The 17,831-nt window shown below is 45.8% G+C and overlaps 1 protein-coding gene across 8 annotated transcripts in view; it reads right to left on the bottom strand.

The window, feature by feature from the left end:
* clcnk (chloride voltage-gated channel K) overlaps window positions 1–17,831 on the bottom strand; it is a 183,229-nt gene that overhangs the window by 94,563 nt on the left and 70,835 nt on the right. For 6 of the 8 annotated variants that reach the window (XM_085967006.1, XM_085967003.1, XM_085967005.1 and 3 more), the window contains 2 exons: window positions 16,293–16,376; window positions 1,471–1,557 (listed from right to left, as the gene is read on the bottom strand). In XM_085967006.1, coding sequence (XP_085823132.1) covers window positions 1,471–1,557; window positions 16,293–16,376 — 171 coding nt within the window. Of the gene's footprint in view, window positions 1–1,470; window positions 1,558–16,292; window positions 16,377–17,831 lie in introns of those variants that run through there. The other 2 variants (XM_085967004.1, XM_085967008.1) reach the window with 1 other exon arrangement.

Here is a 17,831-nt window from a genome sequence, read left to right as displayed (position 1 = left end):
TGGGAATCCACAGCTATACATTGACACTGGGTGAATGCTCCTTTCTACATTTTTCATACTGAGGAACCTAAGTGAACGGCTGAGGCTCATAGAGCAGGACAACACCAAGACTGAAAACAGTAGTGGAGAGCATGAGGTAAATCAGAAAGTAGCAATTAAGTGATGCCAAGCTTGGGATTTAAAAGCCTGTAGATTGTTGGAGGAAACAAAGACTGAGGAACAGAAGAAGCGCCATAGTTTTGAGGTCTTGGGAAAGATTGAGTTATGGTTGGTGCTGGTACAATAAGTTTTGATTTCAAAACAGTGATGATAAAGGGAGGAAGATGATCATGTAAGACGGTATATTTACAGAAATGATTTACTAAAAGTTATATTTAAATGTACTTGTCATTTTGCTACATGCTGTATTTGCCCTTTGATCTGAGATGCTCTGTATTTTTTTTCTTTAGAATCTTCGCCACCGATAAGCCAGGAGACACTGAACAGACTCATGAGGGTAGTTAATAACAGTTTATGTGATCTTTCACCTCTGTTTAAATAAAGAAATCATTTTCAGTGACTTGGGTCCCAATATTTATGGGGAGACAAGGAGGCAGCATGTTTGTGGGAAACCCAGAAATTCTGGGAATGAGGAGGTTCTGCTGAAATTAAAGCAGGACCTCATCATTTTCTTTTTTAAAACTCTGTTTCACACCTGGCAGCCGGCCAGGTTGACAGATGGACGGGGAAGCCAGTGGTAGAAGGCCGCAGCTGGAGACCGTCCCCAGCAACTGGGGAAGATTGGGGGTTGGTGGGGTTTGGATTGGCAATCAGGAGGGGGGGAACCGGGAAAGATTGTGTGGTAAAATGGTGGGGGGTGGACCAATAATCGAGAGGGGGGGGGGGACCGGGAGGAATCACATGGCAGAATGCTCGGAATTACAGGTTTGGAGGCGGGGAGGTCTGCCGATCGCAGCAGAAGATTTGCTTGAGGGGCCGGGGGGAGAACTCCTGCTCCTCCTGGCTCACGGGCAGTGCACTTGCTGTATTGCCTGCTGAATCGAGCTACTCCTGCCTCCCTTTAGCTGCTGGGCCGGTCAGTGATAAATTTAAGTCAGGCTCCCAACTTCACTTTAGGAGCCTGATTTAAATATTATAATGAGGTGCCCCGCCTCTCGTTAAAATGGTGGCAGGCGTGTACGCGGTGGTTTGGGGTTGACGTATGCAATTTTGAATTTTTAACCCTCCCTGACCAACGTGATGGGGTTAAAATTCCCGCCTTGGTCTCCAGAAGAGTCAAGTACTTCAATCATCTCTTGTGCTGAATGGGACATGAACACTATTCTAAAGCTCAATACTCTCGTCCCTGCCCATGTCTGCACCTATACCAGTGTCCACACAAGAATAAAATTGGTGCTAAATATTTTGAATTTATACGAATACCTTTTTTTTTCCTATAGTCCCAGATTACATTTTTTATTTATGTCTTACCTCATTCCTGGTTACAAAACCAACCACCTTCCCTGCAGAGCTAATAAACATGTGCTGAAGGACAAGAAGATCGAAGAGTTTGTGGGCCTGAAAATAGATAACATTTTTTAATGATATTTCTCAAAACAATTTCACTGCAATTCCAATATATTATTCCTGTAGGTGCTGCCTGGCAGTTCAGCGATAGAAAGACTTGACTGATTGCAAACCATTTAACACATTCTCTGTGGTGTTACTAACAGTAGTAACTTGCAATTAACATATCAGTGTGTCTCAAAGTACTTCACACAATGAATTACTTATAAAGTGAAGTGACAGTTGTTTGTCGACAAATACAGCAACCATTCTGCACCAAGAATATACCACGAACAGCAATGAGATAAATGACATGTTAATCATTTTTTGGTGGTGTTGATTGAGAGAGAAAGGCTGGCTGGGACACCAGGAGAACATGTTACTCTTCTTCAAATAATGCCATCTGAACAGGCAGATAGTGCCTTATCTCATCTAAAGGACAGCAGCTCCAACAATGCAGCAATTCGTGTGTAACATGGTGATGCATTTGTCTCAACACCTCTGATCCTGCCCATCAGCAGCACAAAAATGGCTTATGATGTGTCACCATGGAGGATGCCTATGATGTGTCACCATTATAAACAGTAAACGGGGAGCAAGAGGAGGGGTGGGGCCGATTAGGGACCAACGCATGGAGGCAGAGGGCATGGCTGAGGTACTAAATGAGTACTTTGCATCTGTCTTCACCAAGGAAGAAGATGCTGCCAAAGTCATAGTGAAAGAGGAGGTAGTTGAGATACTGGGTGGGGTAAAAATTGATAAAGAGGAAGTACTAGAAAGGCTGGCTGTACTTAAAGTAGATAAATCACCAGGACCAGATGGGACGCATCCTAGGATGCTGAGGGAAGTTAAGGTGGAAATCGCAGAGGTACTGGCCATAATCTTCCAATCCTCCTTAGATACAGGAGTTGTGCCAAAGGACTGGAGAATTGCAAATGTTACACCCTTGGTCAAAAAAGGGTGCAAGGATAAACCCAGCAACTACAGGCCAGGTAGCTGGGAAGCTTTTAGAAACGATAATCAGGGACAAAATTAACAGTCACTTGGACAAGTGTGGATTAATTAAGGAAAGCCAGCACGGATTTGTTAAAGGCAAATCGTGTTTAACTAACGTGATTGAGTTTTTTGATGAGGTAACAGAGAAGGTTGATGAGGGCAATGCAGTGGACGTGGTGTACATGGACTTCCAAAAGGCGTTTGATAAAGTGCCACATAATAGGCTTGCCAGCAAAGTTAATGCTCATGGGATAAAAGGGACAGTGGTAGCATGGATAAGAAATTGACTAAGTGACAGGAAACAGAATAGTTGTGAACGGTTGTTTTTCAGACTGGAGGAAGGTATACAGTGGTGTTCCCCAGGGGGTGGTTATAGGACCACTGCTTTTCTTGATATATATTATTGACTTGGATTTGGGTGTACAGGGCACAATTTCAAAACTTGAAAGTATAGTGAACAGTGAGGACGATAGTGATGGACTTTAAGAGGACATAGACAGGCTGGTGGAATGGGCGAACACGTGGCAGATGAAATTTAATGCAGAAAAGTGCAAAGTGATAGGAAGAACGAGGAGAGGCAATATAAACTAAAGGTACAATACTTAAAGGGGGTGCATGAACAGCGAGACCTGGGGGTATATGTACACAAATCATTGAAGGTGGCAGGGCAGGTTGAGAAAGCAGTTAAGAAAGCATACGGGATACTGGGCTTTATAAATAGAGGCATAGAGTACAAAAGCAAGGATGAACCTTTATAAAACACTGGTTCGGCCTCAACTGGTGTCTTGTGTCCAATTCTGGGCACCGCACTTTAGGAAGGTTGTGGAGGCTTTAGAGAGGGTGCAGAAAAGATTTACGAGAATGGTTCCAGGGATGAGGGACTTCAGTTACGTGGATAAACTGGAGAAGCTGGAGTTGTTCTCCTTAGAGCAGAGAAGGTTGAGCGGAGATTTGATAGAGGTGTTCAAAATCATGAGGGGTCTGGACAGAGTAGGTAGAGAGAAACTGTTCCCATTGGCGGAAGGGCCGAGAACCAGAGGACACAGATTTAAGGTGATTTGCAAAAGAACCAAAGGTGACATGAGGAAAAACTTTTTTACACAGCGAGTGGTTAGGATCTGGAATGCACTGCCTGAAAGGGTGGTGGAGGCAGACTCAATCGTGGCTTTCAAAAGGGAATTGGATAAGTACCTGAAGGAAATTTTTTTTTGCAGGGCTACGGGGAAAGGGCGGGGGAGTGGGACTAGCCGAAGTGCTCTTGCATAGAGCCGGTATGGGCTCAACGGGCTGTGACTAGAGTTATCAAATCAAGCACTTTAAAAAAAAAATGCTGCATTTTATCTCCAACATTTTACTTTCCCTCACCTGATACCAAAGTTTCGTGTAAAACAATCATCTGAATTTTGAACTTGTATCAGCAGTATTCCAAAATGGCCAGGTTACTCAGTGTCCTGGATTGAAATGTTAGCTGCTCTGGGCTTTGAGCTCATGCCTACAGCATTGTGTGATAATCAGGTCACTCACGCACTGCTCAACTGAACCGGCAAGAGCCCTGGCATCCAGTCCTTTTGCCCACAGCACTGTCAAACAGAACTGCTGGGATTGAAATGTTGGGTCAGATCAGGAATTGGAATTCATGCTTACATTTCCAAGAAGCAGTTGGGCAACTCAGACGTTCCTGGATTCGAGTGTCAGCCAGCCAGCCGCTGGGACTCAAATGCTGATCTGCTTTATTTTTGTCTGTCTGCTGATCATTTTGTTTAAACAGTGAATACCAATGAAACATTTTGGAAGTTGGCTTGGAGAGTGCCAAGAAGCTGAATTACACACACAGTTGAAAATGATTATATTGCTGAAGGCCGCTTGGTTGCTGAAAACTGAAAATATCAAGCAAAAGAATTGAGTGATAATATATTTAGTTAACGCACTATCATGGATTTTCTAATTGGTGTTACTTTACTTAGCTAACTAACTTAGGCAGTTCCTCGGAACCGAGGATGACTTGCTTCCACATTAAAAATGAGTTCGCAGGTGACTGATGAGTCCAATGCGGGACCTACAGTCTCTGTCACAGGTGGGGCAGACGGTGGGTGGGGTGCTTGGGTTGACGTGCGCTCCTTGCGCTGCCTGCGCTTGGCTTCCGCTTGCGCCCGGCGAAGAGACTCGAGGTGTTCGGCGCCTTCCCGGATGCTTCTCCTCCACTTTGTGCGGTCTTAGGCCAGGGATTCCCAGGTGTCGGTGGGGATGTTACACTTTTTCAAGGAGGCTTTGAGGGTGTCCTTGAAGCGTTTCCTCTGCCCACCTGGGGCTCTCTTGCCGTGCCGGAGCTCCGAACAGAGCGCTTGTTTTGGGAGTCTCGTATCGGGCATGCGGACAATGTGACCCGTCCATCGGAGCTGATTGAGAGTGGTCAGAGCTTCGATGCTGGGATGTTGGCCTGAGCAAGAACACTGACGTTGGTGCGCCTACCCTGCCAATGGATTTGCAGGATCTTGCGGAGGCAGCGTTGGTGGTACCTCTCCAGTGCTTTGAGGTGCCTGCTGTACATGGTCCATGTCTCTGAGGCATACAACAGGGCAGGTATCACTGCTGCCCTGTAGACCATGAGCTTAGTGCCGGGTTTGAGGTCCTGGTCTTCAAACACTCTCTTCCTCAGGCGACCGAAGGCTGCACTGGCACACTGAAGGCGGTGTTGGACTTCGTTGTCGACGTCTGCCCTTGTTGACAGTAGGCTCCCGAGGTATGGAAAGTGGTCCACGTTGTCCAAGGCCTTGTCGTGGATTTTGATAATCGGGGGGCAGCACTGCGTGGCGGGGGCAGGTTGGTAGAGGACCTTTGTCTTACGGATGTTTAGTGTAAGGCCCATGCTCTCGCATGCTTCGGTGAAGGTGTTTACGATACTTTAATGCCGACATTAACCCCATCAAAATTAACATGGATTAATATATTTTTAAAGTAACGTCGATTGGAAAATCTAGGTTCATGTCTTTTCACCTTTCTTCTAGGTTATAATCCTGCTGTGATTGATGAGGCAATTCTTCTTTCTCTCTGCTAGCAGTAAGTGTAATGTATGTACCTTTAAGGGGGAGAACTACTTTTTACAGCTCCTGTATCCTGTAGTACCGGCAGTGACCACACCTGTATATAAACCCTGAGTAGTGATCTGTACAGTCAGTTGCAGTTTGAACCCTCATTCAGTAAACACCTGTTGATCGTTCCCTGCAGTCTTTTGCCTGATTATTGAAGGACACAACATTAAGATACCCGGATCTAACATTGGCAACGAGAAAGATTCGAACCTATCTGCAACTCTGCATCACCTCCCAGGGATTCGCTCCTGGAGAACAGTGGAAGGAGGTCGAGTCCAGAAGCACGGGCATCGCAGGGGAGGCTGTCAAGAGTTAGGCTTGGCTTTCCAGTCACGGTGGTCCAGCGAAATGGGCTGGCAACAGGTACTGCGCAGACCCTTCCCGGACAGCGGCGGCTAGAGCCGACCGAGCGGCACAGAAAAAGGCCGAGCAGCGTCGACGGGGGAGAGAGAGGGCAGAGCGTACAGGGCGCAGCCGGTGTTCAAGGGCCGAGCAGCGTCAACGGGGGAGAGAGGCGAGAGAGAGCAGAGCGCAGCCGGTGTTCAAGGGCCGAGCAACGTCAACGGGGGAGAGAGGCAAGAGAGAGCAGAGCGCAGCTGGTGTTCAGGACCGAGCGGCGTCAACGGGGGAAGAGAGGCGAGAGAGAGCAGAGCGCAGCCGGTGTTCAAGGGCCGAGCAGCATCAACGGGGGAGAGAGGCGCGCAGGAAAATGTGAGGCGCTGCCATTGCCACGAGGACCGCAGAGAGTGGCATTGGCAGCAGCGCAGGAGCAGCGCACGAAACCCACAGTGCGTCGCCATTTGCCACGAGGACCGCCGAGAGCGGCGTTGGCAGCAGCGCGGGAGACGCCATTTTAAGCCACAGCGGGGAAGAAAGGAAAGCGCGGGAGACGCCATTTTAAGCCAGTCTAACCACACCCAAAAATGCCGAAGAGTGGCAGTATCACAGCGTTCGACAATGAAGTCAAAGATTGGACGACATATGTCGAACGCATAGAAGTATACTGCAAGGCGAATGAAGTGCCAGATGACAATAAAGCGCTGGTATTGTTGAATTCAATGGGTGCAAAAACGTATGGCTTACTACGAAACCTAGTAACCCCAGAGAAGCCAGTAGAAAAGGATTTTGAAAACATAGTGTCAATCCAACAGGACCACTTAAACCGCACACCGCTGCTGATAGCAGAAAGATTTAAGTTTCACAAAAGGAACCAGCATAAAGATGAAAGTAATGCTGAGTATTTAACGGAACTGCGCAAGCTGTCGAAACACTGCCAGTTTGGAATGGGACTAGCAGATACTTTAAGGGACAAGTTTGTGTGTGGGCTTCAAAGTGAAGGAACCCAGAAACGGCTTCTATCAGAAAAGGATCTTACGCTGGACAAGGCTTTCAGCATTGCAGTATCACACGAAGCAGCCGCATGGGGCGCTGCAGAGATACAACGGAGACCGCAAGAATATGGCACAAATGAAATGTCATACGGAACAGTGAAGTGCTATCGCTGCGGCAGAACAACACACGACCACAATGATTGCTGGTTCAAGGACAAAGTGTGCAGACAGTGTGGAAAAGTAGGACACATAGCAAGAGTCTGCAGGTCGGGAAAGAAAACCAGCAGCAAGAAATCTCCACAGGAGAAGTACAAGAAGGTACATAAGGTGACGGAGAGTAGTTCAGACGAACAGAAGAGTGATACAGACTCCGGAAGCAAGGAGCTGGGTTGTCTGAAACTACATAATGTGATCGAAACAGAGGATCACCAAACTATCTGGGTCACGCTCAAGATAGCAGGAGTCCAAGTGAAAATGGAATTGGACACAGGATCAGCCCTAACAGTCATAAACCAAAGGGACTACAAGCGGCTATTCTCACATATACCCTTGAGAGATACAAAGATTGTCTTGAAGACGTACACGGGGCAAAAAGTCTACCCCAAAGGAAAAATAAGGGTGAACGTTATATATAATGGCAAGGAAACACCAAAAATGGACCTATATGTATTGCCAGATGGAGGACCACCACTACTAGGATGTGAATGGATCCGGAAGATACAGCTAGATTGGCATTCCATACAAGCACTGACTGTAGATGCCAAAAAGGATGACGATGTCACACCTGGACGACTGTCAAAAATGCTAACTGACGCACAAGAAGTGTTCCAGCAGGGACTCGGAACACTAAAAGGCATAACAGCGATGATCAAAATAGAGGAAAATACAAGCCCAAAGTTTTTTTAAGGCAAGACCGGTACCTTATGCGATCCGCCCAGCCGTCAAAGCAGAGCTGGAAGGTTTGGAACATTCAGGAGTACTGTCCAAAGTAGACTGGAGCGAGTGGGCTACACCCATCATTCCTGTAATGAAGAGGTCGTTGAGTAATACACCTGGGGAACCAAAGAAGGTTCGCATCTGTGGGGACTTTAAGGTGACAGTGAACCCAGTCCTTCACACTGTACAATATCCGCTTCCGCGGATTGAAGATATTTTTGCCTCGCTATCTGGAGGGAAACGCTTCACTAAGATTGATCTGGCCCAGGCGTATCTGCAAATGGAGGTAGAAGAAGCCTCGAAACAGTACCTCACGATCAACACTCATAAAGGTCTCTACCAATACAACCAGATGGTGTTCGGGGTAGCATCAGCTCCGGCTATTTGGCAAAGGGCAATGGAACAAGTCCTGCAAGGGATTCCAGGGACCCAGTGTTATTTGGACGACATCCTGGTCACGGGCAAAAATGACAGTGAACAGCTCGCCAACCTGGAGCAGGTGCTCACTAGATTGAAGGAATATGGGCTCCGAGCTAATCGCCACAAATGCGAGTTTTTCCAGAAGCAGATCTCGTATTGTGGCCACGTTATTGATAAAGAGGGGTTACATAAGTCCCCTGAAAAGATTGAGGCAGTAGTCAAGGCTCCAGCACCGGAAAATGTGTCACAGCTGAGGTCGTTCCTCGGGCTCGTGAACTACTACCAAGTTCTTGCCGAATTTGTCTACCGTACTACACCCACTGAACACCCTACTGCAAACGGGGGTACCATGGAAGTGGAGTGACGAATGTAAATGAGCTTTCCAGAAGAGAAAAGCATTGATCACATCAAAAGAGGTGTTGGCTCATTTCAACCCAGCACTACCAATTCGGTTGGCGTGTGATGCCTCACCCTATGGCATTGGAGTGGTGCTGTCGCACAAATTCCCGGACGGCTCGGAGAGGCCAGTAGCCTTTGCGTCTCGGTCACTAACCTCAGCCGAGCATAACTACGCCCAGATTGACAGGGAGGCCCTCAGCCTGGTGTGGGGAGTGAAAAAGTTCAATCACTATCTGCACGGGCAGAAGTTCACCTTGCTGACTGACCACCAACCACTTGTCTCCATCTTTAATCCAAAGGAGGGCGTTCCGGTGATGACTGCGCAACGGCTACAAAGATGGTCCCTTTTTCTAGGGGCGCACCAATATGATATCGAGTATAAGGGCACGAAACAGCATGGAAACGCTGATGGGCTATCACGCCTGCCACTGCCTACTGTGGAGGAAGCACCAGCAGTGGATCCTGTCGAAATATTTCATTCAACTATAATTGAATGCTTGCCAGTAACTAACGCTGGTATAGAGAAGGAGACCCGAAATGACCCGACACTGTCTCGGGTATATGATTTGACAGTGAAGGGATGGCCAGCACATGGCGACTCACTGTTGCCAGCATTCTCATCCAGAAGAGAACAGCTGTCAGTATGCCAGGGGACCTTGATGTGTGGATCCCGAGTGGTAATTCCACCCAAGTTAAGGGAGAGAGTGCTCAATGAGCTTCACGAAGGTCATCTGGGAGGGGTGAAAATGAAAAGCCTTGCTAGGGCTTATGTGTGTTGGCCGGGGATCGATCAGCAAATCGAGGACCTGACAAAGAGCTGCTCAGGATGCCAGAAGGTCCAAAGTGCACCACCACATGCCCCTCTACACCCATGGGAGTGGCCCTCATCTCCATGGCAACGGGTGCATATTGATTTTGCTGGGCCATTCATGGACTCAATGTTTTTAATAGCCGTGGATGCGCACTCGAAATGGCCTGAGGTGATCAAAATGTCCTCCACCACCACGGAGAAAACTATTGCAGTCCTACGGACCATTTTTGCCAGGAACGGCTTGCCAGAGCATATTTGCTCTGATAACGGACCACAGTTTGTGTCCGAAGAGTTTTGAAGATTTATGAAATGGAATGGGGTAAGGCATTACACATCCGCCCCGTATCATCCAGCCACAAATGGATTGGCTGAGAGGTTCGTACAAACCTTTAAAAAAGCAGTAAAGGCCATGTGCAATGACGACATTCCACTGCAGCATAAGGTGGACAATTTCCTGTTAGCCTACAGAAATGCGACACATGCAGTCACCAACCAGGCCCCGGCCATGATGTTCTTTAGCCGAAGGTTGAGATCTCGTCTGGATTTGCTCAGACCAAATGTACGAAGAGATGTTGAGAATAAGCAATTCCAGCACATCAATGAGAAGCCGACAAGGAGCTTCAATGTAGGGCAACCAGTCTTGGCCCGCGACTACCGAACAGAGAAATGGCAACCAGGAACGATATGCACACGGCAGGGGCCACTAATGTACACAGTGGATGTTGGGGAGAACATTGTGAGACGCCATGCTGACCAGATCCTAGAGTCACAGGAATGAGTCAACCCCATGTCTCGGCCATACGTACCTGGTGAGGAACCTGACGTACAGGTCGCATCTACCTCAGAAACAATAGCATTGGAAGCTGATGAATCAACTGACGACAGGGTGTTAGAATCGCCTCCGCACCAAGAGCGAGACACTCGGGAAAGGCGTTATCCAGAAAGAATCAGGAAGCCTCCCCAAAGACTGAATTTATAAATAGACTATTTCCAGTTAATGTTGCATGTTAAAAGTGTTAATTGTAATTAGTTTGATATTTAATTGTTAAATGAGTGTTATGGAACTGTTAATCTAAAAGGGGAGGAATTGTAATGTATGTACCTTTAAGGGCGAGAACTACTTTTTACAGCTCCTGTATCTTGTAGTACCAGCAGTGACCACACCTGTATATAAACCCTGAGTAGTGCTCTGTACAGTCAGTTGCAGTTTGAACCCTCATTCAGTAAACACCTGTTAATCGTTCCCTGCAGTCTTTTGTCTGATTATTGAAGGACACAACATTAAGATACCCGGATCTAACAGTAAGGACATTACTTCAAATGAGTCTTGGCAGCTTTAACTTGGGTTGTTAATGGCTACAGGCCCACAGCATGAAACTTCGTATACGGGGAAAGGCTGTTCCCACGAGTTGATTGTACAAGGACTAGGGGACTCAGATTTAAGGTTTTGGGCAAGAGATACAGGGGGACGTGAGGAAAAACTTTTTTACGCTATTTTTGTTGCTGGCCGCCTGCCAGCACCTGTCCTCGTTACCTTTCCCAGCCTCCTGTGAAGCCGTCCCGCAGAGTGCCAGCTGCGCTCTGTGAGCCCGGCACTTCTCTTTGAGTGCCGGGCTCTTTTGCCAGTACTCCAATCCCTGGTGGCCCAGCTGGGCCCCGGGCCGTGTTGCACAAGGCCCCTCCCTTTTAATAAGGGGAGGAAGGCCTGCAGTACCATGGCGCGATGTGCCGCAGCACCACGATATTCACTGGCAGTGCCCCAAGATGGAGTCAGGGTGCTTCCAGTAGCGCCCCACCTCCCTGTTGGGGTGCTACCTTTTTCGGGGCGCTAAAAGTAGCGCTCCGGCAAAGTTAGTGCCCCAAAGGGGGCACGACCCAATTTTTCCCCCTCAACGTTTTCAAGGGGAGGCTGGATAGGCACTTGAGGGAAATAAACTTGCAGGGCTACAGGGATAGAGTGGGGGAATGGGACCGACTGGATTGCACTGCAGAGAGCCGGCACGGACTCGATGGGCCGAATGACCTCCTTCTGTGCCGTCATGACTCTATGACTTCAACACTAATCAGCATTACACTGGCAATCGTACTCAAAGAGGCCACAGTGATTGGCATGAAGAATGAAAATATTACACTGGTTCAATAGGTAATGCTCTTCTACGGTTATATTGATGCTCATTGTTAAGTCACAGTAGAGGAACATTACTTTATATCTATCTCAAGCCATATCTAACCTACAACTGCTTGATGCTGGCATTGGGTTCCAGAAAATAGAAGTAAACCATTGATACAAAAGCAAAATACTGCAGATGCTGGAAATCTGAAATAAAAACAAAATGCTGGAAATACTCAGCAGGTCAGGCGGAGAGAGAAACAGAGTTAACGTTTCAGGTCGATGACCTTTCGTCAGAACAGTAATCCATTCCCTAGCATTGATATTCTTCATCTTGATAGACAGGTTTATAAAAAATTCAGAACATGTCAGCCCTCACACTAACACACAGATTCTTCGATTTATGTATTTTTTTGCACTTTGGACTTGCTTGCAGCATTTTGAAGTACCAGATGGATCACAGTTCCTTGGGTGGAAATGTCAGACAACAGGCTCAAAGGACAATCCTCTGCCGTAACATTTTGAAGCATCCCTCACCCCACATGATATCTAGGTGAATCCTGTAAACTCCATAAGCTACATCATCAGCTTCACCCAGTTGGCAGCACACTTGCCTCTGAGTCAGAAGGTTGCGGATTAAAGCGCCACTCCAGGACTTGAGTACATGATCTAGACAGACAACCCTAATGTAGTACTAAGGTGCTATTCTCCAGATGAGACATTAAGTTGATGTCCTGTCTACCTGTTCAGGTGGATGATTAAAAACCCCATAGCACTATGTGTAGAGGAGGATGAAGCTCTCCTGGCCAATATTCTTCCATCGACCCACACAGCCCAATATAGATAAACTGTTTATTTGTCTAATTGCTGCTTATGGCATCTTGCTGTGTGCCTACTTAAAAACAGTCACTGCTTACATGTGAAGTGCTTTGAGATAAATTTATGAGAAATATGATCAGGTACTAGATGAATCTGTCTTTCTTTTTTCTAATTAATAATAGTATAGAAACATAGAAGATAGGAGCAGGAGTAGGCCATTCAACCCCTCGAGCCTGCTCCGCCATTTAATGAGATCATGGCTGATCATCCAAATTCAGTACCCTGTCCCTGCTTTCTCCCCATATCCTTTGATCCCTTTAGCCTTAAAAAATATATCTAACTCCTTCTTGAATATATTTAATGAATTGGCCTCAACTGCCTTCTGTGGTAGAGAATTCCACAGGTTCACCACTCTCTGGGTGAAGAAATTCCTCCTCATCTCAGTCCTAAATGGCTTACCCCTTATCTTTAGACTGTGACCCTTGGTTCTGGACTCCCCGGCCATCGGGAACATCCTTCCTGCATCTAGTCTGTCTAGTCCTGTTAGAATTTTATAAGTTTCAATGAGATCCCCTCTCATTCTTCTAAACTCCAGCGAATATAAGCCCAATTGACCCAATCTCTCTTCATACGTCATTCCTGCCATCCCAGGTATCAGTCTGGTGAATCTTCGCTGCACTCCCTCCATGGCAAGAACATCCTTCCTCAGATAAGGCGACCAAAACTGCACACAATATTCAAGATGTGGTCTCACCAAGGCCCTGTACAACTGCAGCAAGACATCCTTGCTCCTGTACTCGAATCCTCTCGCTATGAAGGCCAACATACCATTTGCCTTCTTAACCACCTGCTGCACCTGCATGCTTACCTTCAGCGACTGGTGCACAAGGACACCCAGGTCTTGTTGCACTTCCCCTTTTTCCAATCTATTGCCATTCAGATAATAATCTCCTTCCTGTTTTTGCCACCAAAGTGGATTACCTTGCATTTATCCACATTATACTGCATCTGCCATGCATCTGCCCAATCACCCAACCTGTCCAAATCATACTGGAGTTTCTCTGCATCCTCCTCATAGCACACACGCCCACCCAGTTTTGTGTCGTCTGCAAACTTGGAGATATTACATCTAGTTCCCTCATCTAGATCATTAATATATATTGTGAATAGCTGGGGTCCTAGCACCGATCCCTCCGGTACCCCACTAGTCACTGCCTGCCACTCGGAAAAAGATCCATTTATTCCAACTCTTTGCTTCCTGTCTGCCAACCAGTTTTCTATCCAAGTCAGTACCTTACCCCCAATCCCATGTGCTTTAACTTTGCATGCTAATCTCTTATGCGGGACCTTATCGAAAGCCTTCTGAAAGTCCAAATACACCACATCCACTGGTTCTCCCTTATCTATTCTACCAGCTACATCCTCAAAAAATTCCAGTAGATTAGTCAAGCACGATTTACCTTTTGTAAATCCATGTTGACTTTGTCCGATCCTGTCACTGTTTTCCAAGTGCTCTGCTATTACATCTTTTATAATGGACTCTAGCATTTTCCCCATTACCGATGTCAGGCTTACCGGTCCATAATTCCCCGTTTTCTCTCTACCACCTTTTTTGAATAGTGGGATTACATTAGCTACCCTCCAATCCATGGGAACTGTTCCAGAGTCTATAGAATTTTGGAAGATGACCAGCAATGCATCTACTATTTCTAGGGCCACTTCCTTAAGTACCCTAGGATGTAGATTATCAGGCCCTGGGGATTTATCGGCCTTCAATCCCGTCAATTTCCCTAACACCATTTCCCTACAAATACTGATTTCATTCAGTTCTTCCCTCTCATTAGACCCTATGTTCCCCGACATCTCTAGGAGGTTATTTGTCTCCTCCTTTGTGAAGACAGAACCAAAGTATGTATTTAATTGGTCTGCCATTTCTTTGTTCCCCATTATAAATTCCCCTGATTCTGACTGCAAGGGACCCACGCTTGACTTCACCAATCTTTTTCTCTTCACATATCTATAAAAGCTTTTACAGTCAGTTTTTATGTTCACTGAAAGCTTACTCTCATACTCTATTATCTCCCTCTTAATTAATCCCTTTGTCCTTCTTTGCTGAATCCTAAACTGCTCCCAATCCTCAGGTTTGCTGCTTTTTCTGGCCAATTTATATGTCCTCTCCTTGGATCTTATGTTGTCCCTAATTTCCCTTGTTAGCCACGGTTGAGCCACTTTTTTTGTTTTATTTTTATGCCAGACAGGGATGAACAAATTCTGTAGTTCATCCGTGTGATCTTTAAATGTTTGCCATTGCCTATCCACCATCAACCCTTTAAGTAACGTTCCCCAAACCATCCTAGTCAACTCGCGCCTCATGCCATCATAGTTTCCTTTATTTAAATTCAGGACCCTAGTCTCTGAGTCAACTACTTCACTCTCTATCTTAATGAAGAATTCTATCATATTATGATCGCTCCTCCCCAAGGGGCCTCGCACAACAAGATTGCTAATTAATCCTTTCTCATTACATAATACCCAGTCTAAGATGGCCTGATCTCTAGCTGGTTCCTCGACATATTGGTCCAGGAAACCATCCCGTATACACTCTAGGAATTCCTCCTCCACAGTATTGTTATGAATTTGGTTAGCCCAATCTATATGTAGATTAAAGTCACCTATGATAACTGCTGTGCCCTTATTACACGCATCTCTAATTCCTCATTTAATGCCATCCCCAACCTCAGCATTACTGTTTGGGGATCTGTATACAACTCCCACTAACGTTTTCTGCCCCTTGGTATTTCTCAGCTCTACCCATACAGATTCCACATCATCAGAGTTAATATCCTTCCTTACTATTGTGTTAATCTCCTCTTTAACCAGCAATGCTACCCCACCTCCTTTTCCTTTTAGCCTGTCCTTCTTGAATATTGAATACCCCTGGATGTTGAATTCCCAGCCTTGGTCACCCTGGAGCCATGTCTCCGCAATCCCAATTATATCATATCCGTTTACATCTATTTGCGCAGCTAATTCAACCTTGTTACGAATGCTCCTCGCATTAAGACACAAAGCCTTCAGGCTTCTTTTTTTAAACACTCTTAGTCCTTTTAGAATTATTATTTACTGTGGCCCTGTTTGACTTACACCCTTGATTTCTCTGCCTTCCGCTTTTGCTTTTCTCCTTCCTGTCTTTTGCTTCTATCCTTGCTTCCCTTTCCTCTGTCTCCCTGCACAGGTTCCCAACCCCCTGCCATTTTAGTTTAAACCCTCCCCAACAGCACTAGCAAACACTCCCCCTAGGACATCGGTTCCGGTCCTGCCCAGGTGTAAACCGTCCAGTTTGTACTGGTCCCACCTCCCCCAGAACCGGTTCCAATGTCCCAGGAATTTGAATCCCTCCCCCTTGCACCATTCCTCTAGCCACGTATTCATCTGAAATATCCTTCTATTTCTACTCTCACTAGCACGTGGCACTGGTAGCAATCCTGAGATTACTACCTTTGAGGTCCTATTTTTTAATTAACCTCCTAACTCCCTATATTCAGCTTTTAGGACCTCATTCCGTTTTTTACATATATCGTTGGTACCTATATGCACCACGACAACTGGCTGTTCACCCTCCCCCTCCAGAATGCCCTGCAGCTGCTCCGAGACATCCTTGACCCTTGCACCTGGGAGGCAACATACCATCTTGGAGTCTCGTTTGCGACCCTAATAATTAAATATTAGGGTTAAACTTTAAGACTTACCCCACCAAAATGAGTACAATTAAAATCTGAACATGCATATGTCTCGATACCGAGTATCATGTCCTCCCCATCCTTTTATTCATTTACCTGGTGTAATGATGTGCTTGGAGACAGCTGGAAAGTTACTGGATCAATGTGGCACTTTTCCCAAAGGTTTATATCCACTTCTTTCTACAAAGAAAAAAATACATATCAGACTGAGATCTTCTTAAAGAGATAGTAATGACAATCACTTTTTGGGGACAGTAGATGAATGAATTTAATGGGCCAGATTTTCCTATTCCTGTATCTAAGTTTATTGCCTGAGCATAGTGCCTTGAGGAAAATCGGGCAAAGAGGAACTCATGCCCATGAACGAGCCCAAGTGATTTTTCCACCTATTAATTTAAATGGATGAAAAAAATTGAACAGGGCCAGTTATGGGAGTGTGCTGTTTCACATCTGATTCACCAGTATGCACAGTACCAAGGCAATCCAATAAGCTCAGGTACAGGAAAATCGGCCCCACAGTATTTCTTAAAGTAGAGGACCAACAGTTGTGATGTGGTGAGGGAGGGAAGACCCTGATAGAACCATTATACATGGTGTATGGATTGAGCAGGCTTGATCGGCTGAATAGCCTTTCTTCACTGTAGACTTTTTAATGTTCTTCTTCCTATTTTAGCAGTTCTACATCAACTCAACAAATCATTCAGAGCGTTCTGTTCAAAATCCTTCCATGTATCCCACTGTAAATCCAATGGAGTTCTATACAATGAGTGAAGTGAAATGGGTTGGTCCATTGAAATTCTGTAGAATGGGGGTAACTGAAAAGGCAGTTGGTGTACTACTCTTACATTAAGTATGCCTTTGTTTATGGTTTTTAACTCAGCATATTTCATTAGGTTTTTTAACAATTACAATTTAACAAAAGAACTCCCCAGCAAAGCAGGGTACAAAGGTGTCTTCAGTTATGTCTCATGACCAAGGCTGAAGGGATAATAGTCATATATTGCTATCATCTCTTTAGCTTCGGTAAACTTCCAAGTACCAATACAGGAAACTTTGTGCTATCCGGCACTGACGGGACCGAACTGTTGCCGTTCCCTCAAAACTGCCGGACAAACCAGAGTTAATGTTGAAACATACGGAGATTTTGCTCTCCGTATCTGGCAACAAACCCTGTTGCTTAGCAACAGCTTCTAAACAGTCAGCCGTACTCTCTGTAGCGTCTCTGTAGCTTAGCAACAGCTTCAGCGAGACCTTGCAGAGCTTGACTGTTGAGAAAAAAGCAACGAAAAGAAAAACAAATCTAACGAAACGGCTCCTGATTTTTGCCAGTGGCTCGAGCCTGCCGGACATTTAGCCTCCGGATAACACAAAGTTTCCTGTACTAACTAGGTTAGGTTCTTAGCCTGTTCCAGTACTAACTAGGTTAGGTTCTTAGCCTGTTCATTTGCCTACACAGCAACAGTCACTGAATTCAAAAGTAATTTATTGTATGTGAAGTGTTTCAAGATGTTCCTGAGAGACATGATACAGTGCAATCTAAATATGAGTCTTTATTTTTTCTTTCTTCCAGTAAGAATAAGTTACTTTTGAACATATTGATCGGCTTTGGAATCAGAGACTCAGAAGCTGGGACAA

Source organism: Somniosus microcephalus, chromosome 25 (assembly GCF_052327205.1).
Source record: "Somniosus microcephalus isolate GS21.2 chromosome 25, FLI_Smic_1.0, whole genome shotgun sequence".
In the NCBI taxonomy this organism is placed as follows: Eukaryota; Metazoa; Chordata; class Chondrichthyes; order Squaliformes; family Somniosidae; genus Somniosus; species Somniosus microcephalus.
This window is presented reverse-complemented; position numbering and strand designations above follow the sequence as displayed.